Source organism: Phoenix dactylifera, chromosome 3 (genome assembly GCF_009389715.1).
Source record: "Phoenix dactylifera cultivar Barhee BC4 chromosome 3, palm_55x_up_171113_PBpolish2nd_filt_p, whole genome shotgun sequence".
Taxonomy (NCBI): domain Eukaryota; kingdom Viridiplantae; phylum Streptophyta; class Magnoliopsida; order Arecales; family Arecaceae; genus Phoenix; species Phoenix dactylifera.
The window spans coordinates 23,609,203-23,636,467 of NC_052394.1; the positions used below are offsets into that span (position 1 = coordinate 23,609,203).

The window sequence follows — 27,265 nt, forward strand, 5'->3', positions numbered from 1 at the left end:
CATATTATATTATACTTTTATATTCTAAATATATTGTTAGTATGAAGGCTGTGTTTGGCTGCGTGTTGGATGAAAACTAAATGGAATAAACATTTTTTTTTACTCATTTAGAAAATCAAATACAGAAAAGTAGTTTATTTATTCTGAAAATAAAATAAATATTTTAAAGAGTAAGGTCAGATTTTTTTCCCATTTAATCCGAATTCTGAAAGAAATAATTCCATAAAATATTTTTCAAAATAAAAAGAACCAGGAATCCAACCCGTTCGTTGGTAGCATCTGGGCCGTACTTCTAAAAAAAATACTAACGAAATCTTAAGAGTCCATTATATGAGGTAATCGTATTGTTGAAATATTGTCTAGCTTTTTTCGATCACGAAGTATATGAATTACTAATTTGGTTTTACTAATACTTGCATCAAGTTTGATATATAGGCTTTTTTTTATTTTTTATTGAAAATTTCAAGAAAAAATTGAGACAAATTCCCTGCCGTATCATCAATAAGCCATGTGACTAAGAAATAATAAATATTTTTTATATTTATTATTTTTTTTACCTCTTCCGCATCGCGAGGGTATTTTGCTTGTACTTTTATAGGGGACGAGGACAGGGAGCAGGAGTAGTAGTAGGATGCTCGCAGAACTACCCAGTTTTTCACGGGTCTGGTTCCAGGTGCTTTATCTTTTCATCGAAAAGCATCAGAGAAGCGCTTGGCCCTCGCGTCCAGCCGCAATATGGGATTCGGGGCCCGTCGGAGATCTGGGCCGCCCGGGTCGATGAAGATAGAAGACCGCTTAGATTCGAGGTGGCCCCGGGAACCAAGATTCCTGCCCGGAAGGCGTTCGATGAAATCTCTCACCCAGAGGCGGCGCCTGCTGCTGATCGCCTCCGTCTCCTCCGTGTGACTGCATTGACGGGGATCTTTGCTCCGCTAATGATTCCACGCCATGTCTAGGATGGAAGTATAGTTAGTCACTGTGTTTCTGGAGCTGCTATTCCTGTGATAAAAGAGGCAACGATTTCTACTTTTATACATGATTTGGAAACTCACCCAACGGTATGGAACCCTCTTCTCAACCTTTGCTATCCATTTCCGCTCGAACAACCCCAACCTTCCCCCCCCCCCCCCCCCCCCCCCCCCCGGCGTTATTGTCCATATTCCTTATGTATTTTTCTTACTCCTCTATTGATTAACCATTCTTAAAAACAAAAAAAAGTTCATATCCTTGATTTTTTAAGTGGGTGCATTCGCCTGTTTGCAGATCCAATTTGCTTGGGCAGTAAAGTTGCCTTTTAAGTGTCTCTAATAGCAGATGATTGCATATTTATTATTTATCTAAATCTTGGTGCTGAATGTATTGTTTCCTACTTATGTTAGAAACTAATTATGTTATGGCTGGATAGCATATCACCATCAATGAATCCAGAGGTGAAAATTACATGGTCTAGATTTTATGGGCATGCTTGCCTTCAATGGATTTGGAGAGCTCGCTGAAGTCCCAGCATATATCAGATGATCATGTACTTCTTATCTGTGTACATTTTCAAAGGTTGCTATCTGCCATATGCTTTTCCAATGAGTTTTGTCTTAACTTCGGATATAAATGGAAACAGTGTATCTGAAAACTGAAGAGCCAATGCCTGTGAGAGGTGTTGTTGAGATTGCAGAACTTTATGTACTTACTTTTGACCTTTCTATACCAGAACTTTATGCAACAAAATTAATATCATTTCCTATTCATCATATTATTGGTAATTATAATAAAAATTCATTTACTCGTTATGTAGATAAATTTTCAAAAGATTCCTGTAATGTAAAATTGTAAATGGATGTATAAATGTATTAATATTAGCTGACATTTTTATCTTTGAATAATCTGTCCTTTCTCTCCCAGTTTTTCCTATCTTCTATCTTTTAAAATATAAAGTGATGTACAAATGTTTTTATCAACAGAATTTTCTTTTCCCTAAGATGCATTTATCATGCCCCTGGATTACTAAACTACAAACAGGACCGTTAATTTTCGGAGGTAAAAGGGATGTGCCTGATGTAATGCAGGCTCCGAACGGTGCCAAATTAGAATGAATCCTCCTCGGAGTGATGTGATTAGCCTCCAAATGCTCCTTTACAGAAATGATAAGTCATAGCAAATGGAATGACATGTGTCAAATATGTAATGAGACATCAAAGTGACCTACTATTCTTTGTCACTCCTGCCACCACCATAAGGAATAAAATCTACCTAGTTAACCAGAATAGGTCATATCTTGGTTTGTTTGTAAAGTATTCATGAGTCGTTGGGTATATTCCAAATATGAAGGATGACAGTATCTATCACATAGTAAGGGTCTTCTTGGGAAATCCAGCAAGATTAGGTTGGATTTCTTGTTGGATCATGGATTACATAGTCTATTTAGGTAAGGTCCATATCAACCCAATCTCTCTCCAGCCCAAATCCCATGGGATAAAAAAAAAGACCTCCATAGTTTTTTTTTTCTCAACATGCTGTCCAACAGGCCTATAGATGGAATTTAGGCCAAGACTAGGACGGCCCTTTAGAAAAAAAGGGACTGAGCAGGCTAACAAGCCCGATTCCTATAGAAATTCAGCCCAATCCTGTTGGATTTTCCAAACATGCCCTAAGTGTGCCAAGTGATTCTCGATACATGGTGCCATATATCACTAGAGAGAGGCGGGATGTATGAAATAGTGACTGTTTCATAGGGCAAATGAATAACACAGAGCTTATTATCTTCTAATAACTTATTTGCACTTTTGCCTAAGCAAATTGAAAGATTGCTGTGATTGCTTTCTCATTTATGCTGTAATTGCTTTCTCATTTACTGCATGGATATTGCTCCTTCATCTCACCACCATTCTCACCATCTCTCCTTCCAATTTCCATTTGTGCCGATGCAGACAAACAGGTGAGCATTAATCTATGATAAGAACTGTGTATGCAGAAGGTCGTTGGTACTTGCTATTATTTGATGCTACAAAGCAAATAAGCTTTGAGATGGATTGATGGGTTGGAAATCATTTGATGTGACAGGTTTACATTAGTGTACTTGGGGGAGAAGCTGCATGATGAGTACTTAACTGAGTCTATCCACCATAGTCTATTGGAGCAAGTGCTTGGGGACAGGTAAGCTCCCAATCTAAGCCAACTAGATTTTGTATATCACAAAGAAATGGAAATGATATGGTTGCTTGGTAGGTTTTGAACAGAATTGGTTTTGGAATGGCATAGTTTTGTTAAAACCAACATGCAATCTTAAGGACAAGGACACGTCTTGCATCAAATTTGAGCTGTCTGTCAGTACCTTCTGTAATTGGCCTGTTGTAGGGCTTTTATTCTTTGGGCCACTGGTCAAGCTGGAGCACTGTTTTTGTGTCTAATGACCAATTGGTACAAATATCCTGATAACACCCTCTTTAGGTGAGCATTAATAAAGAAATTAAAGCAACATTGCCAGCTGGTGCTGTTGGTAAATTAACTGGTGGGTTTGAGTTCCACCCTCACCTGATTTTCAGCTGGGCTTCCTCCCATCCTAGTTCTCAAAAAAATAAAAAGCAATTAAAGAAAAAAAAATCACATGTGATTCTGTTAAAAATGTTGGTGCAATACATGGATGATGGAGAAATGTTTTTGCTAGGTAATGTCATTCCTTCATTTTTTTGGTAATAAATCTGTGAAATTTTTTATACTCATAGAACTACTACCATATCCGAATGTTCCCAGTGAACTAGCTAATGATGCTTCGCATTTGATCCCTTAAGCTAATTGATCTAAATTATCATACTAGTTCTCGTGAATGTCATTTATTTGATTTATCAAGGTACATTACATGACAGTGTAGCCTCTTTCTAACAAAGTAATGGCACCTTCCATATACTATGTTAGCATCTTTCAGTTGGATACGGGGGCAAATTTCTTTTGGGATGTTAGAACTTTCTCTTTTAACAATGATCGTAGAATAAGATGTTTATGAGAAGAAAACCTTTAATAAGATGTAGTTTTAAGGAGCAGTCCATAAAATTTGAAAATCCAGACTCAATGCATTGCCATGTTTGATCGCTAGATTTCCATACTCTCATAGCATCAATCAGAGTGTGCCCAAAAGCTGAATTGTGAATTCTTTGACCAACTTGTTCGCTAGGCCCAGAAGAGCACATCCGTATGCATAAAAGATCCTACGAGAAAAATTTGATCATAGTCTGAGCACATTGTATTGAGTTGGTGCAGCACATAAAAGAAGCTTCAGTGATTTTGCAGCCAAGCTAACTCAAAGAATATGAAAAGTTTGCCAATAAGAGCCTAGGGTAGAACCCCTGTGACAATATCATCTACATCTGTGATATTTTGACGTTTTCGCTGGCATGGAAGAAATAGTTTCTGTGTTTCCAAGCAAAACGCTGAAGCTCCACACCACAAATTCATGGCATTTTCTAGGTCTCTACAGCACTACACCATGAAATTGAAGCAGAGAGCAACAACATAATTGGCATGCTTGACACTGGACTTTGGCCAGAACATGAGAGCTTTTGAGGTGATGCTCACAGTGCACCACCAGGTAAATGAAGGGGAGTTTGCATCAACATTACATGTAACTAATGAGGGTTTTTTCTCGTATTTTAATGTCCATGAAGTTGGTCTAATTTTTTATTCCCTCTTCACTGAGATCATACTGCTGGTGCTACTTGCATGCATGTATTCAAAAAGTTTTGTTGGAGATCTGTTGTTCCCTTGTCATCCAATGCAGTGTTTTTACTAATGGACCATGATATTCGCATTTTACTACTAGACTTTATTCATCATTTGCATCTGCTTAACAATGTCATTCTTGTTGGATGACAACATTTCCCACAGAGTACGTGTCCTATTATATATGCAGGCAATGCGCAAAACAAGTTTTCTGCTGGCAAATCAAGGTAATGTTTTCAATTTGTCAGATGATCCCATTTGATGATTTGCCTCTTGGGCTTCACTCTTTTATATATACATAGTTTTCTCTTCTTTCTTTTCCTTCTTTGGTCTATCGGAGAGGTACTGCGAACCAGGCTCCGTGGATAGTGATCTGGTAAAGGGTAGGATGTTTTTATGGGAAGCAATTCATGCAGATAATGGACCTGTCGTTGATGCATCTCAGGGGACTGATATATATCAAGCAATTACCATCCTGAAGTATAAACTACACAAGCAATTAACATCTTTTATATATTGGCAAATGAAAGCAGATTTTCGATTACCATACTCAAGAGCATTGGCAAATGAAAGCAGAGTCAAAACCGGACAAGTAATCAACATCTTCCTCTTCTATTATATGTAACCATTCTCTCCTCTGACATTTTGCTCTCGTTACTTCATTATTTGTTTTCTTTGAACAAGCCCATGGCTCTAATTAACTTCTGTGATGTCAATTTGTAATGTTTGTGTATGATCATGCTGATTTTGCCCAACAATTGCACCATTCCAAAGTTCCTAGTCAAGTGCAATTCACAGAGGTCACCATATCCTATTGAGACTAGCTATTATGGAAGGCATTTGCATGGCTTTGCTTGATGCTTCAAGTACCAACTCTTCAGAAGTTATTTACAAGGCCAGAAAACCAAAATTGAGATGCCAAAATCACAAAGATTTCCAGGGACGGCAGTCGAGTTTGGTGCAGGTGGATTCCCAGGCGCTCCTGCACTCCCCTCCCACTCCGTCGCAGCACCGGCAGAGGAGGCCCAGCGACTCCAGCACCTTGACATGCCCTGAACCACGCCATGATTGAAAGACTCATTAGACTTTCATACCCATCCCTTCAAATACACATAATTAGACGGACACAGCATAAACAGGTAAAATTCTTCAGTAACTTTCAGAGAAGCTCTTACTCTCTTGTTTCCCCGAGGGCAGCGGCAGTGGCCTGGCTTCTGCAAACCCGGAGAGGTGAAGATATTGGATTGAAACCAGGAGCAGCAGGAAGAAGAAGGGAGCCCTTCGTGATTCCATGTCTATTTTTCTTGGCCAGAGGATTGCAACTTGGAAGGCTTTATACACTAGACGTGGACTCCATCTAGGTCTTGGTCCTCTTGGAGTTATTCTAATTTCTGCACGATGTGAAATGATATCCGTATAAAATCTCAAGAAATTCGCAACCATCCTCCTTTTCCATGAACCGAGTCACCAACTTTATGGGTCTTTTCTAGATCGATGAGACAGAGGAGAGACAGCTCGCAAGGGAAGGATATCATTGGTCGTTTGATTGCTTAATGATGAAAACATGTTCCTGTCCCTTCTGAACTAAGTGGGGTCCTGTGGGGCTTCCGGAAGGGGTCCAGCCGGCGTTGCACGCGTCTACGCTTCTTTTAGGTCTCCCCCGTGAAGCAATGGGACCCACGCTCGTGGACCAGGGCCGGGCCAGCTGTAATTGCAGGGAAATTTCCTGGTGCCTGTCGCTTGTGATTCGGTCCATTTCAGGGGGCGTATGGAAGGGTAGAGCTCAGCTGAGTCTTGGCCGGCAGCAAACAGCCTCCTTGTCCTTGGTGATATAATGTTCGACGAAACTAAAGTGGGGCCCACCGAACTTGTGAGTGTAAGTAGGACACGTCGGCGTGGAGGGCTGGTTGCTGTTCTTGTTGTTTTAGGAGATTGCCTATTTATCAGCTTATATTTTGGGTTGGTTCAGGCTGACGTTGACTGCGCTGGATGATCCATTCTTGCGTGAGCGTAGGTAGGGTGATAAGACCAAGTTTAATGTTGCATTATATAGGGTTTTTTTTTTCATAAATATCCTACTAAAAATTTAAACTTGCATAAATATTCTCTTAAATTGTATATTTATTTTTTATTCTCATAATATACTATTCTTCTTGTACCATCATATCTATATTCTTCTTGTTAATGTTATAGTATAGATTTCGGTTTATGACCATCATCTTCTCATGAGCACAGCCGAAACACTAATATAGATTTACTCTCTACCAAGGCCATCCAAGGTCAGGTCAACTGTTGCTTATCATAAATTTTAGTAATGAAATATCCCTTGAGTCTTAACTTTTACTCATTATATATAATCCATAATATTCTTCATTGTGAACTTCTTGGATTGCTTCTTGAAGTTATGAATGCTGAAACAGCTAGGAATTGCAAAGTATATCTTCTTTTCTTATGTGATGACTTTGTTTTGGTTCAATCTTTAGCAATAGTTTAACAATAGAGAGTAGTTCATTCATTTGTTTATTGGACGAGTATAATTCACAGAAGGAAGCACCTAGCAACTCATGAGAAAGAGCCGTGGAATAGAATAACCGGTTCAAATGAGGGCTAATGACCTAATGAGCTGTTGCTCTGTTAACTTATATATGTCCAAGAAAAGATCATTTATTGATTGGATCGGCGAGGATAATTTCTAGGAAGAGTCATTGATAAGATAAATGACGGTTGCACTGGAGGCTATTGACCTAATAATCCATTTTGAATCCGGCTGATCCAAGGCCTTGTAATCTGACCAACGAATAGGAATCAAAGCCAGATTTGGTCAAGTTTGTCCTTCAATATAATTTGTTGTTGTCTTGCATTCTTAAATTTAAATCTATTGACCAAGTGCAACAAAATTACTATTTAAAATAGGGAGTAGAGATATTATGCAGGCGTCCACATGATAATAGCGGGTTTGTTAAGGATTTAGGTAACAGTCTTTTTTTTGGGTATTAATTATGGAGAGATTAGATAAGTCAAGAAAAAAGATTTAAAAGATTCCGGTTGATACTTTTATTTGTTTCAACTAATGCGGCATGAAGAAGAGTCCTTAACATGGGTATTGAAAATCTTAATAGCTGGTTTTTGCTTTTTAGATTAATATCAATTATTTTTCCTTTTTTGGAAATGATAACAATTAGGATTTTTAATTGAGTTATTAGGAAGAGTCCCGATTAATCTTTTTTTTTTTTTTTTTGAATTGGTATGCTGATTAAGATTCTTTGGTTTGTTTCAAGTGATGCCTAAGAGGAAGAGCCTTTACTGTGCGGATTTTTTTTTTTTTTTTGAGCAAATTGGTGGATTTTTTTTACTGATGTAGATGTAGGCTATTTTTTGACGTTGATTAGGATCTTAACTGATCTTAATTTAGAAGAGTCCAGATCAGTCAAGAAAAAGTATTCTTTGAATTGATGCCGATTAAAATTTTTATTTTCAATTGATGCCTATTAAAAGTTAATCTATAAGTGTTATGATAAACTCGTGATCCAGAATTTTAGATTAATGTGGCTCCTCTAATGATGTGATATTGTCAATTTTCTCTAATTTTGTAGTAGATTTTCTCAAATTCTGAAGGCAGGATTGATTTCTCTGTACATTTAATAGATATGTAGAAAGGTACGGATGTAACTTTATCTTATATATTATTTTTTCTCTAATGTACATTGACATGCAAGTTACTACTATAAAGAAATTATAGATCAAAAAGTAGATAAACGCAAGGAAATTTATATATAAATGAATAAGATATTAGCACCAATTGAGATACTTTTTCCCGATCCAGCTTCAAATTTGAGTTTGGTTTATCCGTTCGACATCATGCCCTCTGTTTAATTATATTTAATTCTATCAAATATTAGCATCTTCATTGGCTACACTACTTGTTTAATTATATTTAATTCCCTCTGTTTTATTTCTGTCACACATTAGCAATTCCTAATAATTTTGAAAGATAATAAAAAATCCTAATAATTCTAACACTAGTCATTTGTTGTGCATGATTATCCACGACGACTGTCAAGAAAATCCCCAATTTGATAGAAATTTTGGTCCTTTTGCAGCAAAATAATATGAAAAAAGTCAAAAAAGAAAATTATAGAAACACCTCCCCAAGTTTGAACTAGTTAAACTTAGATCCCAAAATTTTAATAATTTTTGATTAGCCACCAAAACTTAATTTTTATTGCAATATGACAAAGAAGAATTGAAATACAGAATAATTTTCATGGCCCGAAAGCATGTGCAAGATTGCAATCCAATAGGTTTAAGTCTTTGCTACCATGGAAATTTGAGATCTCATTGTTTTAGATCTGACCATTAATTTAGGCATTGGGCTGCATCCCATTCTTAAGGATACTTGGCAGCTCAACAAAGTTAGTGTCTTAAAGCTTGTTCAACGAAGGTTGAAGGGAGATTTGGATTTTGGTGGAGGACATGTTACACATGGCTGCTGAGATTTCGGGAGGTTGCTTTCTTTTTTTTCTTCCTCTAGATTTCAATCTTCCCACAGTCGTACCCCACATAAGAAAAAAAAAATCTTGGTTGGTCAGAGTGCAGACTAATATTTTAATAAGCTAATTGCATGCCAAACATTAGCGACATGTTTATCTATAATGATGGATGTTGTAATACAAGTTCGTCCATTCAGATTGTGCCACTTGGAGGAGAAAATCTTGGTTGCTTTATAGCTTCTTAAGACGTAGATGCAAGAGAATGAGATTATCTTCCCCATTAATTAGCAAAAGAAATAATCGAATAGAGGAATTGAAATGTTTGCATCAAATCCTAGATTGGGCACTGCCCATCTTGCGACCAGCCATGAGGCTCAATCGCATGCGGCCCAGCCGCATCTGGGCTGGGATTGGGCTAATAGCCTCGCGCCGAAGCAAGATTGGAGGAGCTGGAGACACGTTCCGGTTATACGTTACATTGGCGGCCACCGCCATGATATGGATTGAGACCAAAATTTTTGGTGGGGACTTTTTTTTTTTTTTTTTTTTGGTACGTTGCTCACACTAATTTCATGTGAGTATTGCCATTAAAGTAAAAAAAAAAAAAAGATACAAGATGAATTTAAAAAAAATCTTCAAACTAGTGGGCGGCAAAATCCAATATGTAGCTATGTTTGTTTTTTTGTAGATATGCACAATTTGAAAGACACCAAGTTTTTTTTTTTTTTGTACGTTGCCCATACTAATCTTGCGTGAGTATTGCTATTAGAGTTAAAAGAAAAGATACAACTCAAAAATGAAGAAATAGATACAAGACAAATCTAGAAAAAATCTTCAAAATAGTGGGCGGCAAAGGAGACGATCCAATCAGTAGCTTTATTCGTCTTTTTGTTAATATGCGCAGTCTGAAACTGAAAGGCACCACACATTTTTAATAACCTTCTGATATTCTCTAAAAATGGGTGGTCAGTCTTTCTCAGCTTTTTACTGATAGAGACATCAGAGCTGTTCGTTTAGACGATCGAGCCATGAGAGCCACTCGCTCGCGCCTGCACTAGAGGATGACATCATTATCGCTACGAGAGGATCCTGAGCTACCGAATGGAGTTAAGCCTAGATCGGGTCCATTCGAGTTTGCGTTATGTTTCTTTTATTGCCTTATTAGTTGTTTTTGTTTGAATCAATTTGGTTGTGTTTCTATTATTTTGAAGTTGATTTGGTTGTTGAGTCAAGTGATTGGATCAATTGATCAATGTAAGACCTAATTATAAAGGTCCGATTTTGGGTGTGATCAATTGGTTTAATACTTAATGTTAGTAAAGTTTAATTTAGTATGTAATCAATTAAGGGCCCAAATTTAGTTAGTTGTTAATTGTTTGATTTGGTCAATTCATGATGTAAGGCCTATATAAGGTCATCCCACTTATAAATTAGGGTAATTGAATGATCGGATAAAAAATTTTAGCTTTCTTTTTGATTTTTTTTTATTCTTTTTTTTTTGTCCCTATAATTTTTTTTTTTTTCTCTCTCTCTCTCTCTTTTTTCCTTGCAGTGGTCCGCCATCATTTACGTAGAAGCCGAATCCGCTCAATTTTCTTAGATGGGTCTGTCGGCATTTGTCTTGTTCTCGCTCTCATGGTATAATTGATACGATCAAATCAAATCGCCATCCTAATTGATATCTGCTCGAGGAATCCATCGATTTGGCTCGAGGTATGGACAGCCGGCACACCAATCAAAATGGCCCTTCAAGCGGACGAGGGGCTCTCCATCCCCCGCTCCTTTTGGATAATTGGATGGAAGTCCACGTCACACCCCGTGGTGGCCTCAGGCTGCAATCGCCATATCTGTCAGTCCCCATTGGACTCGGGACAGCGAAATGACATAAACCGGCGAACCTCTTGGACCCATTTATTAAATAGGTCAGATTTAGGTTTAAACCTATTTAATTTATTTTAATATTTTAATAATTAGTTTAGATCATGATACAATCCATTTAATTCATTTAAATAATATATCTAAATCTACTTATTATTTAACTCAAGGCCTATAATTTTGATATTGAATACCACATCAATATTTTATCGGTACGAAAATAGCTCTTTAACTATTTTTTTCGATTTTTTTATTTCGATACGTCTCGATACAAGTCGGCACGCTTCGGTACAGACTAATACATACCTCAATATACCTCGGTACGGATTGGTACCGGATGTATACCAACTTAAAGTGAAGTTTCATATTGATTTTCTTCCGGACGGTACGATACGCCTCGTAACGGACGATGCATGATGGTACAATAGACCGAGGTTTAACCCAACTCGCGTAACTTGTTTAACCTATTAAAAAATAACTTAGTATGTTTAACTCATTTAATCCAACTATATATATAATAAAAAATTTATGCGGAACGGGTGGAGTTATCCGTTTAATAAACAAGTAGAGTTTAAATTTATTTTTTTTAAGTCATTTAATAAATATGATGAATTTTTGATCCAACCACTATTGAATCCGCTGATATATCCTGCATCTGGGGGATATCAAATCTTCCTAAAGGAGCAACCCCAAAGCTCCGAATCACACATTGGAATACCAAGATTCTGTGCGGTCCTGAATGGGTAGTGCATCTTTAGACGGCAAATAAAGTCTAGAGATGAGATAAGGATGATATCCAAATGACAAAAAGTAAACACGCTTCCGTCGAGCCACAAAGTGAAGTGATCTGGGAAAACCTCCATCAGAAAATGGTATACGCCGTCACCATCTCGGATAAATGTATTGGGTCCCACTAACGGCCTCGCGCCGATGGTGGGTCCATACGGCGTATCTTTCGGGTGAAGGAGCAAATTGTAGCCTAGTATCGTGTTATCCTAGATGCGATATGAAGCATAACTGATTTAGTTGGCGAGGATATTTGTTACTTTGAAGCCAAGGATCTGATGCGAAGCCGAAGGCAACGTCCTGGACTCGTGTGGTTCACGATAAGAGGAAAAAAGTATGGTCCACGAAAGAATAAAAAAATATCTTATGTCTGCTTGAAGTTTTTTTTTAAAAAAATAAAAAAAATAGTTTTTTTATGAAAATAAGATTTTTATATTTTATGAAAAAAAATCTATGTAGAATATATGAAAATTATATTCCTATGGGCTGAAAATTGGAATGGTTTTCTTTCCAGAATACTCTTAAGGGCATAATAGGTAATTTTTACAATTAAGAGAGTAGATGCTCAACCAAACATAAGTCATTTTGAAAGTGTACCATTTTTCTATGGTTAACCAAATGTGCAAAAATTATTTTTCCATATATCATATATCAGATACCAGTTTTTGAAAAAAAATATTTCAGTAAGAAAAATTCTTCCTGCAAACCAAATAAGTCCTAAGTGACAAAAAGAGTAACCTCTAGAAAATTTAAATAAGTATGCACAGCTTAAGAATTCAAATTCAAATATAGTTTGGAAATACAACTGATGTGAGTAATATTGAACATCTTGACCTCAGCTTGAACCGACCGACCCTCTTTACTTCGGTCTCAACCAAGATAAATAATCTTGGTGAAAACTGAGGTACCACTCTGCTCGAGCTAAAAAAGATTAGCAGTTATGACGACACTGTAGCTAATACATGATCGATGTAATTGTCGTCGTATGCTGCTCCCGCGGGACGGTTACCACATCGTTAATGTGCAACCGATCATTACCATACAATTAAAGCACGCCACGTCAAATCAAATAACAAATTTGTATTCTACCTTATATAAAGAGGCAGGGTGGAGATCTTTAGGTAAAGTCATTTTGAGACTCCTTTCTATACAAATTTTTTTTTTCTTCCACACTGTTACTCTAGTATTCTATCTTAAACATCAAAGAGCCCTCCGCCAAGAACTTTTTGGCAAGTAGACTTCTTGCAGATTGGCCTCGGCAAAGCGATCAATTTTTACTCATTTCAGTCTCATCCAACTTTACTTCTCTTCGATTCCACGCAAAACAGCAACCATTCGAGATCATTTGTATCTCCTGACATCAAAAGGGATGAGATTGCGTTTCTTTAATTTCAAGCTATTCGCTTTTGGTAAAGACCTATTTACTCTTCTTTGAAAGCAATGCGAGGTCGAGGTTGTCATTGCCAAATTCATTACCAGAATTTTTGTAGTTCACATGACATCAATCAATTCCCATTTTTCATTGTCCATGCTACACCGCAAAAGGTACCAACTTCAGGGTTCATGAACTAGCGGCAAGGATTCATGGATGACATTCTAGCACAACAAATTGTGGTTAAAAAGAAGTGCCCTGTGATAACAACCTCACTGCCATAGAAAAATGAAGTAGCCAACCCTGTTACTCGTAGACACAAAATCCCGACGCCTTCATAACCGCACAATTCCAATGGTACATATCGCCGCTCAAAATCTGATCTGATACGTGGATGAGCTGATGGGCGATATTGCTCTACTCGATGGGGCTAGAGAAGCATGTGGGATATAATTTGCAACCAAAGAAAATGATCCGGAGGTAATCGAAACTTGTTTGGCCGGAAACCCTCCAATGCTTAACTCAGGCAACGTTTCAAAAGTAAACATGAGAGATTGGAGAATGAGAGAATGACATCCAAATATTTTTATACTTGGGAGATCCCCGTGCCTGGTGTTTATATAGAAGAGGATATTGATCTATGCAGTAAGGATCGCGTGATTTGCGGACTGACAATTGAGCTTTTTTTTATCCGCTGATTGGAGTAGTTAAAATATTTCTTTTCAGGTGCTCAAAGATTGGACACTTTTCTTATTCGCTGATATGGTCGGCTACGATATTTCTTTTCGAGCATATTAAAATTGTACCGAGCTATAATCGATCATATTGATTATCTTGAGATTTGGTTGGTTATTGATTCCACGAAATATATGCCAGTCGTCCGGTCGATGCACTGAAATGTTGAGAAAGATTTTAGGAATGACGAATTCAAACTACATGGGCCCATAAAAATAAACGTGCAACATATCCACTCTGCCTTGAGAAGGGATTGGGATTTGCTCCTCGAATGACAGACACCAATCCAATTGGCATTGAGATACATATGGATCTTAACATCACCCAACACTTGAGTGCCAAGTACCATATTATGAGTAGTGTCTCGCATCGGTTGGCACGCGGCGATCCTAGTAGGTGCGGTCGGCAATTGACCTCTTTTGAATGAGGTCACTTGGGTCGTTATTGCTCCTCAAGCTCTCCTTTTGGAAGCCATATGATTCTTGTCTTGCACACTTTCATTTTATTTATCTATTTCTATTGTTGCCCCAAAATTCTGAACCAAGGCTGGGATGATGCTTGGCTCGCCTTGAGGTTGGTGAGAACCGAGCTAAATAAGGTCGGATGAGACCGATGAGAGAAAGATATGGCCGTATTCGAGGCTAATATTGAGTCACCTCGGATTTCTCCTATGCTATTTCTTGTAGGGAATCACACGAGCAAATGGTAGATAGATACCACAACTCGGAAAGCATTGAGACCAGATCGGCCCAAGATTGCATTGTAAGCTGAGGGGATTCAAACTACCAAGAAATTTAACCTCGCACTGTTGTTGCTAGGCACTTGTCCCATGGTAACCAGTAAATTAATCACCCCTTCCACGGAGACAGAATCACCTAAGAAACCGACTAGAGGTGTATTGACTTTATACAACCGCTCGGTAGATGCTTTCATTCGTTGGAATACATCATAAAATAACACGTCAGTCGAACTTCCATTACCAACTAGAATTCTCTTTACATCATATTTTTTGGTTGTAAGAGAAATAACCACTGCATCATTATGAGGAGTCTATACTCCTCCCAGGTCGGCGTCAAAGAAAGAAATAACATCTCTCGTGTGCTGTCTCTTCGGAGTAGCTTCAGCCTTCTGACAACCGCGAGAGTACCGTCAGCAATCGTGTTGATAACTCCTACTGTCGGATGGTTGTCGATCAGCTCTGAAGGTGGCTGATCCGAGGCAAACTTTTTTCGACCACACCGAGTATGCACGTATCGATCCAACCATCCACATCGGATGAGTGCTTCAATTTCGTCCTTGAGTTGGATACACTCCTCGGTATCATATCCGTGATCTCAATGAAAACATCAATACTTCTTATCTCTTTTATTCATCGATGCCTTCATTCGATACGGAGGCCGTAGGTAGCCTCAGCCTTCAATCTCCATGAGGATCTGAGTCCTTAGTGTAGTGAGAGGAGTATATCTCTCAAACTTTCAAGGAGGACGATTGGGCCGGCGTGGACTCTTTTCGTCATGGGTGAAATACTTCTCAACGCACCCCGATCTTCATGTCTCCTTTTGCATCCTCAGTTGGGTCTTCCACTAGCCGACTCACAATGTGAGGCCATGGCTTCCTCTACATTAGCATACTTTTCAGCATATGCCAATATCTCGGCAAAGTCTACAGAAAAGTACTTTTCCAAAGAAAAGAGGAAATGAGACGGTGTTAAATCGCCTATCATTGCTGATATCGCGACCGATTGATCTAGATCGCAGACTTCCAATGTCACCGTATTAAAATAATTGACGTAATCTTTGAGGGACCCTCTTTTCCTCTGCTTGACATTGAGCAACGCATCAGAACCATGACACTAACTTCGACTGGAGATAAAGTGCATAGTAAAAAGATGTCCGAGCTGCTCGAAAGAATGAATCAATCCGAGCTGAAGCCTTGAAAACCAAAATCGAGCCGCTATGCGAAGAGTAGCAGAAAAAGATTTGCAAAGCACGGTATCAGTAGCACCATACAACATCATGAGAGTTCTGAAGCTCTCTAAATGATCCAAACGATCCGAGGTGCCATCGTATGGCTCTACCTGAGGTATTTTGAACTAAGGTGGGATCGATTGCTCCACGATCTTCTAAGAAAGAGAGGTTTCTTAGAGAATTTGAGTTCATTATTTAACCTTAAAGTCTGCCCCTTAAGGGCCTGAATTTGACGGCTCATCTCCTCAATTTTTTTTTTATTGAGGTCGGCTTCTCACTGAGGTAGGGGCTCCATATGACGAGGAGATTAGAGACTTGAAGTAGAATTTTTGTCGGAATAGGGGCTTAGAATACGTCACTCTCCATCCCGACGAGAACTCCTTAGTCAAGTATGTCGACTTTGGTGAGATCGCTCTGTACTTTGATGTCAAGAATGGTGGCTAACTTGGCGTGTATGGCGCGTTGGTTATGGGGAGCGGCGGTTAGGCTGAACAGGTTCTAGTTGGATTGGTTCCAGATATGTTGTTATTTGTTGTTAGCCCTGAACTGCCCCAGTTAAGGCCTGCACCTGTTGTACGAACAGATTAAATTACTCAACGTTCATAGGTGCAGTGGATTGTATTGGCGGGCATGTTTCGAACTCTACAGTGAATCTTGTGAGGACAAAGCTCGGTGCTATAAGGCATGGATGCTCCGCGATTTCTTCGTGATCTCATATTGATGATTTTTCCCCTTTTTTAGTGTGGGTACTATAATACGCTTTTTTTTAGCACCAATCTAGAGCTACGAAATTCTGAACCGAGGTCGGGACGGTGCTCAGCTCGCCTTGAGGTCGGTAAGAACCGAGCTGAATGAAGTCAGATGAGACTGAAGTGAGGAAGATTTGGTCGCCTTCGAGGCCAACCTGCAAGAAATCCACCTACCAAAAAATTTTTGGTTGAAAATCCTTTGATAGTTAAGTTAGAATAGTAGAGTAATAATATAGAAGAAAAAACTTCATAGAAAGTAGTCTCTAAAAATGAGTTTACCCAAGGATCCCTAAGCCATCCCTTTATATATGGTAGCATACTGATCTGTTATTTGATTTAGCGTGGCATACTTTAATTACAAGGTAACGGTTCGTTGTACGTTAACAATATGGAAACCAACCTACATGAGCACGCAGCGGTAATTATGCCGATCGCGCATTGATTGTAGTATTACCCTAACTAATACGGAGAATAAGAATCTCGGTCTAATCCAAAGTAAAGATATTAAATATTTCTCCCATCACCTATATTAACCAAAGTTTGAACAAGCCGTAATCCGATAAGTTCTGCGGGGGAGAACGGTTCCTGCTGAGAACTACCTTGGAAAAGTAGATAAAGTAGATACAGAAGTCGAGAAACTCCCAGTTGGATACGTCGACCGAATTTCTACATTTTGACTGGCCGGTATCCACTGCATATCAAATCAAACGTGCGAGTAATTAAAACTCGACTACTGCGTAAACGAGACGAGACGACCCGGAGATGGACATCAGCATGGGCGGTGGTGGGCTCGGAGATGAAGAGGTTTGGGGTTGGCCTCGGACCGACCAAGCTAGAAAAAAAAATGAAAAGATCTACCCACGTTACGTATCTTAAAAATATTAACAAATCACAATAAGATATAGAAAAAAAATGAAAAGCGAGAAATCGGACGAATATGGGAGTGAGATTTGGGGATGAATCTTGGACGAAAATAGGAGTAAAAAAGTAGACGAAAAAGCAACAGTATGGGAAAGGAGGGATCTTAAAAGGGCCGTGGAGGCGCCGACACGAAACAAAGAGAAGGGTCGCCGGTCCCTTATTTCCTTCTTATCCTCTCCCTTCGCGGGTTTCAGGCGCTCACTGCGTCGCAATTAGTGCTGGGTTCTGGGTTTGGTGATAGAGAAATACCCTGGGTTGAGGTAGTTTTGTTTCTTGGGATACCAAGAGGAAAGCAAAGGATGGAGGGCAAGAAACCCACCGCTTCGTCTTCTTCTTCTTCTTCGAGAATTGCCGATGATCTTTTCGGCCGGAAGGAGGCCGCGGCTTCCTCTGCTTCCTCCTCATCCGCATCCTCTGGCTACTTCAGCAGCGTCTTCCCTCCTGCCTCATCGGTAACTTCTTCTGCTGCTTTGTTAGTGTTGATCGTGATCGATTCTGATCGAAACAAACGAGAGAAGTTATCGTGATCCGTCCCGAGGTTTTGGTTTTATGTTCTTGTTGCACGACTTCTACCTCATTGGTGTTGTCGGAATTTCCACTCAAGTTATTACTGGGATGCGGCTTTTAGGTTTGCGAGGTTTTGGGGCTTATTCGTGTCGTGTGCATGGCTTAGTTGTGCATTTTTCTTTTCGGTTTGGGGTTTTATAAATTTATGTTGTTTGCTGTTTATACTTGATGGATTTTTTGATTTTGTCATTTGAAAGTTGCGGATTGTTAGGTTGGATCTGCTTGTTGGGTTTTGTGATTCTTCATGGGAATGATATGGTTCTGTACTTTGTAGTTAGGATTGAATTCGAGCTGACACTTTCTATGCCTCACATATAGATCTTGCATGTATTCTATCTTTGATTGGTAGTGTACGATAGGCTGCTGCTCGTGTTTTTGGGGCTTTGTAACGGTGGCTTCATGCTTCAGGCTCTGATCGTTCTCTGTTTTATGATGTTAGGTCGTGGGAAAGGATTCGGCTCATTCCGACTTGTACTGGACGTTGGACAAGCAAAGAACTGAGGGTCGGATAGGGAATGCTCAGAGCTCAAGAGCAGGTTCTTGAATATTCTCTTCTTGACGTCACTGTTCAAATTCAACGCTCTTTGTTTCTTTCTGTTTCATGTCTTATATGTCATGTAGAAGACACCTGCTTCAAAGATTGTCATTCCTCGATGCTTGAATACCAATAACCTATGAGAGGCCACCACTTGTTGATGGGTTCCAAAGTCATACTTGAAGATTGTAATGCATGCCTGAATTCATTTATTTGTGAAGTGGAATTCTGATAACACAAGATTAGGGCTTGTGGAGTAAAGGACCAAAAATCTCTTTTTGTTAGGCCATGGCATATCCATTTCTTGTGCTTCAATATATTCTTGAAGCTCGATGTTGGGAGAAGTGATAGAATGATATAATGCTGAACTAACTAATAAAGCATCTGCGATTCTACTTAACCAATACATGTCGGTCTGTTTCTTGTGGATTTGATTGCAACTATAGGTTCTGTTAGATCCAGTATTACATATTATTTCTAGACTATTGTTAATGACAAACTCTGCTATAAAGTTACACCTGCAGATGATAAATGTCAAGGCCGCCCAAGCAAAAGCCACAACACAAGCAACAAAGATGGGAAATCAGCCTATCCTATTGAATCAACTGAATCGTCCTATTTCGGCTCTTCTATTCATTATGGTGGCAGAGAATTTTATAGCAGCTCTCCATCCATGCAGAGTTCTGGAGCTTATAATAATGTAAGTGAAAACTAACATTTATAAGGTAACAAATTACGAGATGTAATTAAAAGTATTTATGCTTGATTGTGTGATTGAATTTTATATTTTTTTGGTACTTTGGGAAGATGAAATCCAATTCTATAACATGCATCATTTTGTATTTCTTTGTGTTCTAAACTCGTGCAGTATAAAAACAATGGTGAAGATGATTTGGGTGATTCAAATGTTGCTACTAGAGGTGATTGGTGGCAAGGTACAATACCAGTCTAAAAATTTTGGGTAAATAGCATGTATTGAGGAGACAAACAGTTCTCTAACTTATCCATTTTTTTCTTACTTTGCCAGGTTCACTTTACTATTGAGGATATTATCTAGACCAGCATGCTCTCCATTTAGGTAGGAAGAGGGTACTTTGAAGCTGAGTTCAGTATTAATTTCATGCATATATCACTTTCAATTATTATTGTAGTTCTAAAAGCTTGTCATCCTTATTTTCTTCTGAAGTAATTATATAAATATGGCCATGTACACATCATGCCAGCTTGAATAATTTGTTGGCCAAAGGGTTTTGATAAGATATTACATGTTATCATTGCTGTATTGCAAACATTTTTTGCTTGTATGTTTCTCAAAGGTTGGTTGACAGATTTAACTGCTTTAGTTTGTGTTCTATACTTTGTTTGTTGATGCAACCTCACAATCGATAAATTTTGCAAAATTAGCATTTAATATATTTTTGTTTTTCTTGACATAAATCTGCTAACAGCGATTTTATCATCATTAATATCATTCAGATCTGTATAACTTTAGGCTTTATCGATGAAGATACTTCTTTAAATTTTTTCAATTGCAAGACTGCCGTAATTCTTATTTGTTGTGTGATACTGCATGCTCATAGCAACCCAAATGGAAATGATTTGATTTATGACTCATTACCTTGATTAGATTTGGTCTCCTGACGTTAAAAATTCTTCATGTGTTGTTAATTTGTATTTGCATGAAAAATTTACTAATCTGCTGTGCCTTTTTTTCTGTTATGAAGATATTTGATTTTTCTCCTTATACTACAGGTATAGACATTGATACAGTAATCTTTCAACACATTCTAATTTCTAACTACTTTCATCCATGAGCTGTAACCCTTACTTTTTCCTAAATACCATAGTTTGAAGAATACAAATTGGGTTTCATTTGTTCTAAGATGGTGATTTTATGACTGAAAATTCAAGCTTGATATCAGGCATAGCATGCTATATGAAGAGAGACACAGTGAAAGATGATTGAGGTGGTGATTAGCAGTTCTAATTCGACTTTTCTTTTGCTTCTGTTTCATCTGAAATCATGTTTGGCTCATTTAACAGGAAGCCATTGACAACTAGCTTTTTGAAAATTTCACCATATTCTGGAGCTTGTCAGCTTTTTCATCATGGTTGTATTATTACTGGATTTCCTACATTGTTGATACAGAGATATATGATTCCTAGCTGTGCCATTTATATTTACTATTTCCATTTTGATTTACTGCGCTTAGGTTGTAATTTGTGATCTTTCTATAATCCCAAATATCATCTCCTCCTTAAACAATTTAATAGTGATTTCTGGTCTCTTGGTATTCCCTATGTAGCCATCTCATGACAGTTACCTCAACTCGTCTATTTCAATACATCACTTCTATTAAACTTTCTACTAGTAATTTTCTATAAATTTACAGTTTCAGATGATTTGTTACTTCTAGATTACTTCTTTTTTCTGTCTAGATTACTTCTGTTTCTTGTTTTTCTTAACACAATCGTTCAGAATTTTCAATGCACATTATCTTGTATCTCACCCTAATTCTTCGATTCTCATCTCAACACTTTCAATTTTCTCTTGAACCATGAAGATTAGCGTCAATTCATCAACAAGCCTCCTCCTTCTATATGGAATCCATCACAACTGGATCCTGTCCATGTTAAACTCCGGTACCTAGTATTGTTGTCTCTTCTCTCCATCAAAATTCTCTTGGTCTCTTCTCCAATTGCAGACGGTAATAGAAACAGGAAATCTCCACCTTTTAAAGGGGTGATTATGATTGATGGAGCATATGGCTATAACATCTACCTTCATACATTCCTTGTTAATGCTATATTCAGATATTCTAAGATAATCAATTGTAACCTATACTTGCTAGTTTTCTGGCAAGCACGACTTGATTCCCATGCCCCTCAAGTATCAAGCAATAACAAATTAGCTGTTAATGTGTGGTTTGCAAGTCTTTTATAAGAAAATATTCTGAATAATTCAAGCGACACATTCAAACAACTATTTGTAGATTTTGTAGATTTAGAATAAGAATAGTCATTGTAGACCTATTAACTTAAATTGCAGATATCTTACTACTTTATAGGTTCATTTTAGTGCATTTTCCTTTTGATGAACTCGTTGCTATGCTATTGTTGTTGTTTTGGGCAGTATTGTTGGAGCAGGATGGCATTTTCTTCTCTTCTTCTTTTTTTGTTCATTACCATAACTAGTGCTTCAGCAGCCATATTACCTCTCTCTCTTGTGCTTGCTTGCTCTCTATGTGAATATTCAAGTGATTGATTATTTATACATGACCAATAATACATCCGTAACTCTTATCAACATCGATCTGCTAGTAAGCACATTATAGATTCACTCCATGCTTATGCTTGCAATGCTAAAGCTTTAACTAGTATGAGCAGGTTGGGTCTCAGCTCTCTGACTCTTGCTGGTCATCCCTATTATTCTATTGAATCCTCCAGATTATGTTCTATAGTTTGGTACTAGGTAGTTGATAATCAATTTTCACTTCTTGAACTTAAGAAAGAAATATTTGCTGTTAACTGTAACTGCTGGATGACCATTTCCCCCCAAAACAGTGTAAAATCCCACAATACGGTGTATTTATTTTCTCGGGGAAAAAAATATGGAGCGCTTTCATTGCTAATGAACATACCACATCCCAAACTTGTTCTAATAGTTTAGGTGGCTTCGAACGCACCAAAGAATTTCATTCTCTCATGAACAGCACTTGTTTTTAGTTCAATATCTTGTCATGTTTAACATGGTATAGGTGATAAAGATGGTCCTGTGAAAGGAGGTTGTCGTGCGCAACAGTGCAAGTTCGGCCAGCGCACCTCTATTTATCAAACAGCCTAACACGATCATACTATGGGGTAATAAAGCTAAGTGAGGAGATGCTTTAGTGGTTAGCGTCAAACATGAGAGGCGTAGATTCGAGCATAAAAGCAAGAGAAAAGGCATATGTTGAAGATTTTTAGGAGATGAAATTTCTCATGATGTCGTCCCCTTAAAAGTTGCATATAATTAGCCATCATTTAGGCATACAATTCATGTACAGAACGCGGACTTTACACTAGACAGTGAACAGAATCTCTTTCGGCCATCATATTGCTCCATAAATTCGACAGTAGTATCTGAAAAATAGATAATTGAGCTCCTATAATCAACATTTATGTGAAATTATAAATTTTGCACAAAAAGGTCCTTGGTGGTGTCCCTGGTGTATAAGTTAGTGGAGTGTCTGTAAGTTACATGTATTTATTGTAACCAATTCTTGAATACGTGTAGCCTTCTTTTTCTTCTGTTTTTTTTTCTTTTCCTAGACAACTGCATTTCCTGTGCATTTCCTTTTTTTTTTCCAACTTTTTTTTTTGGTAAGCTTTTCTAATCTTCAGAGATCACATACCTTGCTAACAGGTATTTCAGGAAGCTGTTAAAGATAGCTGCTATGTCGTCCAACTAGTGGTGAAACTTGTATTTGGTTTTGTTACTAGAAGCATCAGCTTTGACGAACCAAACAATCAGTTTTTTTTTTCACTGTTTATATCTTAGGGTGGAAAGTTGCAAAGACTGTTCATACTTAATGAAGCAGCAGACCTGAAACCTGGATAGGTTTTCTTGTTTTGGACTTTGTCTTGTCAGTAAACTATACTAGGCCTTCATCCCTCCAGCTTCAATTGTAACGAGGATGAATGGCCACTTAATTATGTATGCTTTTAATATATAATTATATAATATTAAGTAGTTTCTATAAGTTTGTGTTGTATGGCCTATACAAAGAAAATTAGTCTAATTCAATGTGTCTATGAATCCGTTGCTTATAATGATTATGTCAGGTTTTTGTTGATTTAATTAAGAAGATGAAATATGTGTGCCTGTTTACCCTCAGCATGCCGGATCATCAGATTACAGCAAGCATCCTTTGTTCTTTAATCTATATATGAAGCCTTGCAGGACAATCTAGAGCTGTAGCAAGTCCTTGCTTTGTGGGATGGACGTCAAACATGTCTCTCGTGGATTCTACCTTGAGCTCGGCCTGCTGCATTTTATGGCTACGAAATTTATTGAAAAAAAAAAATCAGAGGAGAAGAGGAAGATGCAGTTTGGGGACGGAGGGGATACGTAAACGTCTTTTTTTTTTCATGGCTGCCTGCTTAATTTACTTATTTATGCAGTATTTTATGTTTCATACTTGTACATAGAAGTTTTCTTGTTTCTGTACAAAGGCTTGTTTTGTTCAAACATACCAGCAAGGGATGATGAAACACAACATTGCCATCGAAGTCAAGGGATCAGCCATAAAAATTTTCTTTCAAGGATTAAACATAAAATGGCAATCAATCCGTGGGGCAGACATTGATTTCCCCAATGAAATAGCATTAGAGTGGTGCCGTGGACCTATTTCTATACTTTTGTGTGGTCGTAACATGTTTAATGTGCTGTGCTGCTAGGATCCCCTTTCAACTTTTAGACTCTACTGGGAAGTTATCCTGGACGATTCCACCTTGAGGACATTACCTAAAAAAAAATGCAATCCTGAGAGGGTGAGGAGGATGTAAAATTGATGTTTTTTGTATCCACAGGCATCACAAACATATTATTTGAAACCCAAGATAGCTGCTAAGTTTGACGCTCCTCGTCGATTTAGAACGCCTTCAGATTTAGATGTTTCTAAAGCAGAATACGACGCACTAAAATTGTTTAAACTCAGCCGAAGGCAGTGAAAAATATAAAGAAAGCTGTGGTTTATAAAGCACGAGGAATCATTGACCTGTGGAAGTTTAGAACACATGTGAGAGTATATTTGGATTGATCGTAATAAATTCTTGCGAATCATCTACTACGTATCAGGTAGGTGATCACCAAACTCATCACTTGAAACAGAACTTAGATGCATTTATTTCATAACACGATGATAAAATTGAACAACTTCATCACCAGAACAAGAGCCAAGACTACTCTCGAGTCTCAACACAGCAAGCAACCATTTATTTACTATGTCCATACACCAAGTCTGACACCATATGGCATTTTCAACATCATATTTATGCCAACAGGAGCTACAGCATCATAGGCATTACTCCAGAAGCTACTAGTAGCGGTCGCCAGTCTTCCTTCAACCCTCTGTTCTTCAAGGCACGGTATACGCTGCAGGCAAACGTAAGACAGATCGTTTTGAGGAGAACGTGAAACGAATCTGATGGGAGAAAAGCAGAGAAAATAAAACATTACAGTACTCAAAACTCACCACCACATTTGTATCCCACAGGGCGATCTGCCAGGTTGCACCGCTTGGGAATTGTGATTGCTACTTCAGGCTTGACTCCGGCACTCTTTGCAGTATCCGACAGCATAACAGCACAGAGGCAACTTGGGTTCTGGCCTAGCTTCTGCACCTCTGCACAGCACGTACTCGAAACCTGGGCCTCGGCATCTTGTGATGCTGATGCACACGGAGCCATCCGAAAGGCCATTCTGTTCACAGGAACCTTCCCACATTCCCCAGCTCCATTGGCCCTCTCCAACCCAGCGATACTGGCAACCACAAGCAATCCAAGAATGCAGAGGTACTTCATTGCAACTTCCATCTCTCGCTCTTCAATGCACAAAAACATGATCGACAATGGGGTATTTATAACTAGATGAGCTCCTAGAAGACATTATCCAAAACACTAGATGACTGCCATCTCACAGCGCATATAACCTTAATGGAGGCAGCACCATATCAACTACAGTTTGTTTATTGTAGCACTAACTACCGCCCATCCAAATGGATTGAGCAATATCACCTCCATCGGTCCCGTGGAAGTGGGTATTTGCAGTAATCATTATTATCTTTTACTTCAGCGCCTTTAGAGATGCACAGGAAGAGCCTCTCATAAGCTGCCGCCATCTTTGCCGCAGTAAATAGCTGCAGTGCTCTGTTTCTCGCAACCTCACCTTTCTTCGCGAGCACCCCTCTTCCATCTCCCAGAATTCTGTGCAAGGACTTCTTGAGTGAATCGACCGTCGGCAAAAACGTGTAGCCGATCTCTGGCCCCACGATCAGAGAGCCTGTGATGCTGGCAAACCGTGTGCCCATCACGGATACACCTGAAAGCATCGCTTCGATAAAGGTATGGTCCAGCCCCTGCGCTCTGAGCGTCGGATTAATGAAGACATCGAGCGAGTTGTAGAAGCTGGCCAATTGTTTCTGCTCCAAAGGACCCAGAACAAGTAAATTTGGTCCAAGCTCCCTGTATCTATTACCCCATGGTCCGTCTCCAGCAACCAGGACGTAGACGTTTCTTTGGAAGCTCGCATTCTCCATGAAGACCTGCTTCAGTGCTTCAAACATCAATGGATGGCCTTTATCCTTCACCAACCTCCCCGCCAGTCCTACTACTAGAGTCGCGCTGTCGGGGACCCCGACCTTCCTCCGGAACTCCCTACCGCTTGCTGCATCCGGTTTGTAGGTTTCTTCATCGACACCATTTACAATTATGTGAACTCGTTCTTCTGGAATCATATATATTCTCTTGAGGACATCTCCGACATGATCGCTCGTAGCTACATGGTGGGCATAGTCGCGGAAGAACTTGACTTCATCAACCACCTTGGCGACTCTTTCTGTAAATACGGAGGGACGAGGCTCTTGCGGACCACGGAGGAGATCTTGGACGATGTCGGAATGTATGGTTTCGTAGGCTATACCATGCCAGGAAACAGCAAGATGGCTGAGATTACGGGCACGGCCGTGCAAGAGGCCGACGCTTTCGGTATGGATCATGTCGAAGGGTTTCCCCGTGGTATTCTGGACGCGGAATCGCTCCCATGCCAGAGCCTGGTTGAGGTAACCGGCGGGACTTGGCGGGGTCGCGTGGAATTTTATCTTGGCATCGGGGTAGTCTGGAAAGGCGGAGCTTGATGAGGTTGTGAAGACATGGATCTCATGGCCTCTTCGGGCGAGGGCGAGATGGAGGGTGAGAGCGTGTCGTTCCAGGCCTCCGGCAAGACTCCGACGCGGCCATCGCTTCACGAAGAGAGCTATCTTGAGGAGCCTGGGTGGCGGACCGGGAGAGAAGGAGAGGTGGTTCCATGCAGAAGGGTAGGCAAGGAGATCAAAAGTTTGGTTCTGCTTTGGTAGCGCGATGGCAGATTCAGTTTTACAGGGAGCAAAGCACCGAGACCAATATACGAAAGACATGGGCGTTAGTGCGGAAAATACGAAGAGGAAGCAGCAGAGCTGGTAGAAATTGGAGGAGAAGGTGGGATGATCCTTTGCCATGGTTGAGCGCTAGCTACAAAGGGAAGGGAAGGGGAGGGGAGGGGAGGGACCGAATGAGGAAACAAACTTGGAGATGAATGAGATCTCAAATGAAAGAAAAAGGAGTCGATCTTAGTTACAAGACCCAAGACTAAATACGGGGTATGCTATTTGACTTGTGGAATCATCCGCATGTGCATAGTGCTGGCTTTTAGGCAGATTTAGGTTCGAAACCATCATAAGCAACCTCTTTGTTAAATTTCCTTCGAGGTTTTACGGTCAAGATCGTGTTTTACATTTTTTTTCCTTTCTTTTTCTTGTTTTGAG

At 39.1% G+C, this 27,265-nt stretch overlaps 4 protein-coding genes and 1 long non-coding RNA gene across 20 annotated transcripts; 2 read left to right on the top strand and 3 right to left on the bottom strand.

Moving 5' to 3' along the window:
• The first annotated feature begins 128 nt into the window (after positions 1–128).
• Positions 129–5,617, top strand: LOC113462538. Of its 10 annotated transcripts, none has more exons than XR_005511259.1 (4): positions 129–1,058; positions 3,055–3,147; positions 4,873–4,934; positions 5,153–5,598. XR_005511259.1 is itself a non-coding variant. In XM_026803450.2 (4 exons), exons 1-4 carry the CDS (start codon positions 1,036–1,038, stop codon positions 5,330–5,332), a joined length of 270 nt encoding a protein of 89 aa, XP_026659251.1. In that variant the 5' UTR covers positions 587–1,035; the 3' UTR covers positions 5,333–5,617. The 10 variants fall into 10 exon arrangements, 2 of the variants coding, with proteins under 2 accessions (XP_026659251.1, XP_026659250.1); XR_005511260.1 differs by having other exon boundaries at positions 130–1,058; positions 3,055–4,576; positions 5,241–5,617; XR_005511261.1 differs by having other exon boundaries at positions 130–1,058; positions 3,055–4,576; positions 4,898–4,934; positions 5,241–5,617.
• On the bottom strand, positions 5,295–6,770 carry LOC103704110. The gene is made up of 2 exons (XR_603564.4): positions 5,883–6,770; positions 5,295–5,759 (listed from the first exon to the last, which is right to left on the bottom strand). It is a non-coding gene; the product is annotated as an uncharacterized LOC103704110 (long non-coding RNA).
• Positions 6,771–17,508: 10,738 nt separating this feature from the next.
• On the top strand, positions 17,509–24,068 carry LOC103704108. Of its 7 annotated transcripts, none has more exons than XM_008787263.3 (6): positions 17,509–18,054; positions 18,609–18,705; positions 19,229–19,404; positions 19,573–19,639; positions 19,732–19,782; positions 23,647–24,066. In XM_008787263.3, the coding sequence occupies exons 1-5, from the start codon at positions 17,902–17,904 to the stop codon at positions 19,746–19,748; spliced, it is 510 nt and encodes a 169-aa protein (XP_008785485.1). In that variant the 5' UTR covers positions 17,509–17,901; the 3' UTR covers positions 19,749–19,782; positions 23,647–24,066. The 7 variants fall into 7 exon arrangements, with proteins under 7 accessions (XP_008785485.1, XP_008785484.1, XP_008785481.1 ...); XM_008787262.4 differs by lacking the exon at positions 23,647–24,066 and adding an exon at positions 23,110–23,446 and having other exon boundaries at positions 17,514–18,054; XM_008787259.4 differs by having other exon boundaries at positions 17,538–18,054; positions 19,217–19,404; positions 23,582–24,068.
• Positions 24,069–24,567: 499 nt separating this feature from the next.
• On the bottom strand, positions 24,568–25,318 carry LOC103704106. The gene is made up of 2 exons (XM_008787256.4): positions 24,941–25,318; positions 24,568–24,840 (listed from the first exon to the last, which is right to left on the bottom strand). Exons 1-2 carry the CDS (start codon positions 25,305–25,307, stop codon positions 24,824–24,826), a joined length of 384 nt encoding a protein of 127 aa, XP_008785478.2. The 5' UTR covers positions 25,308–25,318; the 3' UTR covers positions 24,568–24,823.
• On the bottom strand, positions 24,568–27,168 carry LOC103704107 (D-inositol 3-phosphate glycosyltransferase). The gene is made up of 2 exons (XM_008787257.4): positions 24,941–27,168; positions 24,568–24,840 (listed from the first exon to the last, which is right to left on the bottom strand). The coding sequence occupies exon 1, from the start codon at positions 26,957–26,959 to the stop codon at positions 25,478–25,480; it is 1,482 nt and encodes a 493-aa protein (XP_008785479.2). The 5' UTR covers positions 26,960–27,168; the 3' UTR covers positions 24,568–24,840; positions 24,941–25,477.
• Between the last annotated feature and the right edge of the window lie 97 nt (positions 27,169–27,265).

Excerpts from the sequence above, each read along its gene's own strand:
- LOC113462538 (XM_026803449.2), top strand. The coding sequence starts at position 1,036 with ATGATTTGGAAACTCACCCAACG. Across the intron at positions 1,059-3,054 it reads ATTTGGAAACTCACCCAACG|GTTTACATTAGTGTACTTGG; the intron begins GTATGGAACCCT and ends TTGATGTGACAG. Across the intron at positions 4,935-5,152 it reads TTTTCTGCTGGCAAATCAAG|GGGACTGATATATATCAAGC; the intron begins GTAATGTTTTCA and ends GATGCATCTCAG.
- LOC103704108 (XM_008787259.4), top strand. The coding sequence starts at position 17,902 with ATGGAGGGCAAGAAACCCACCGCTTCGTCTTCTTCTTCTTCTTCGAGA. Across the intron at positions 18,055-18,608 it reads TCTTCCCTCCTGCCTCATCG|GTCGTGGGAAAGGATTCGGC; the intron begins GTAACTTCTTCT and ends TTATGATGTTAG. Across the intron at positions 19,405-19,572 it reads GTTCTGGAGCTTATAATAAT|TATAAAAACAATGGTGAAGA; the intron begins GTAAGTGAAAAC and ends AAACTCGTGCAG.
- LOC103704106 (XM_008787256.4), bottom strand. The coding sequence starts at position 25,307 with ATGTTTTTGTGCATTGAAGAGCGAGAGATGGAAGTTGCAATGAAGTAC.
- LOC103704107 (XM_008787257.4), bottom strand. The coding sequence starts at position 26,959 with ATGGCAAAGGATCATCCCACCTTCTCCTCCAATTTCTACCAGCTCTGC.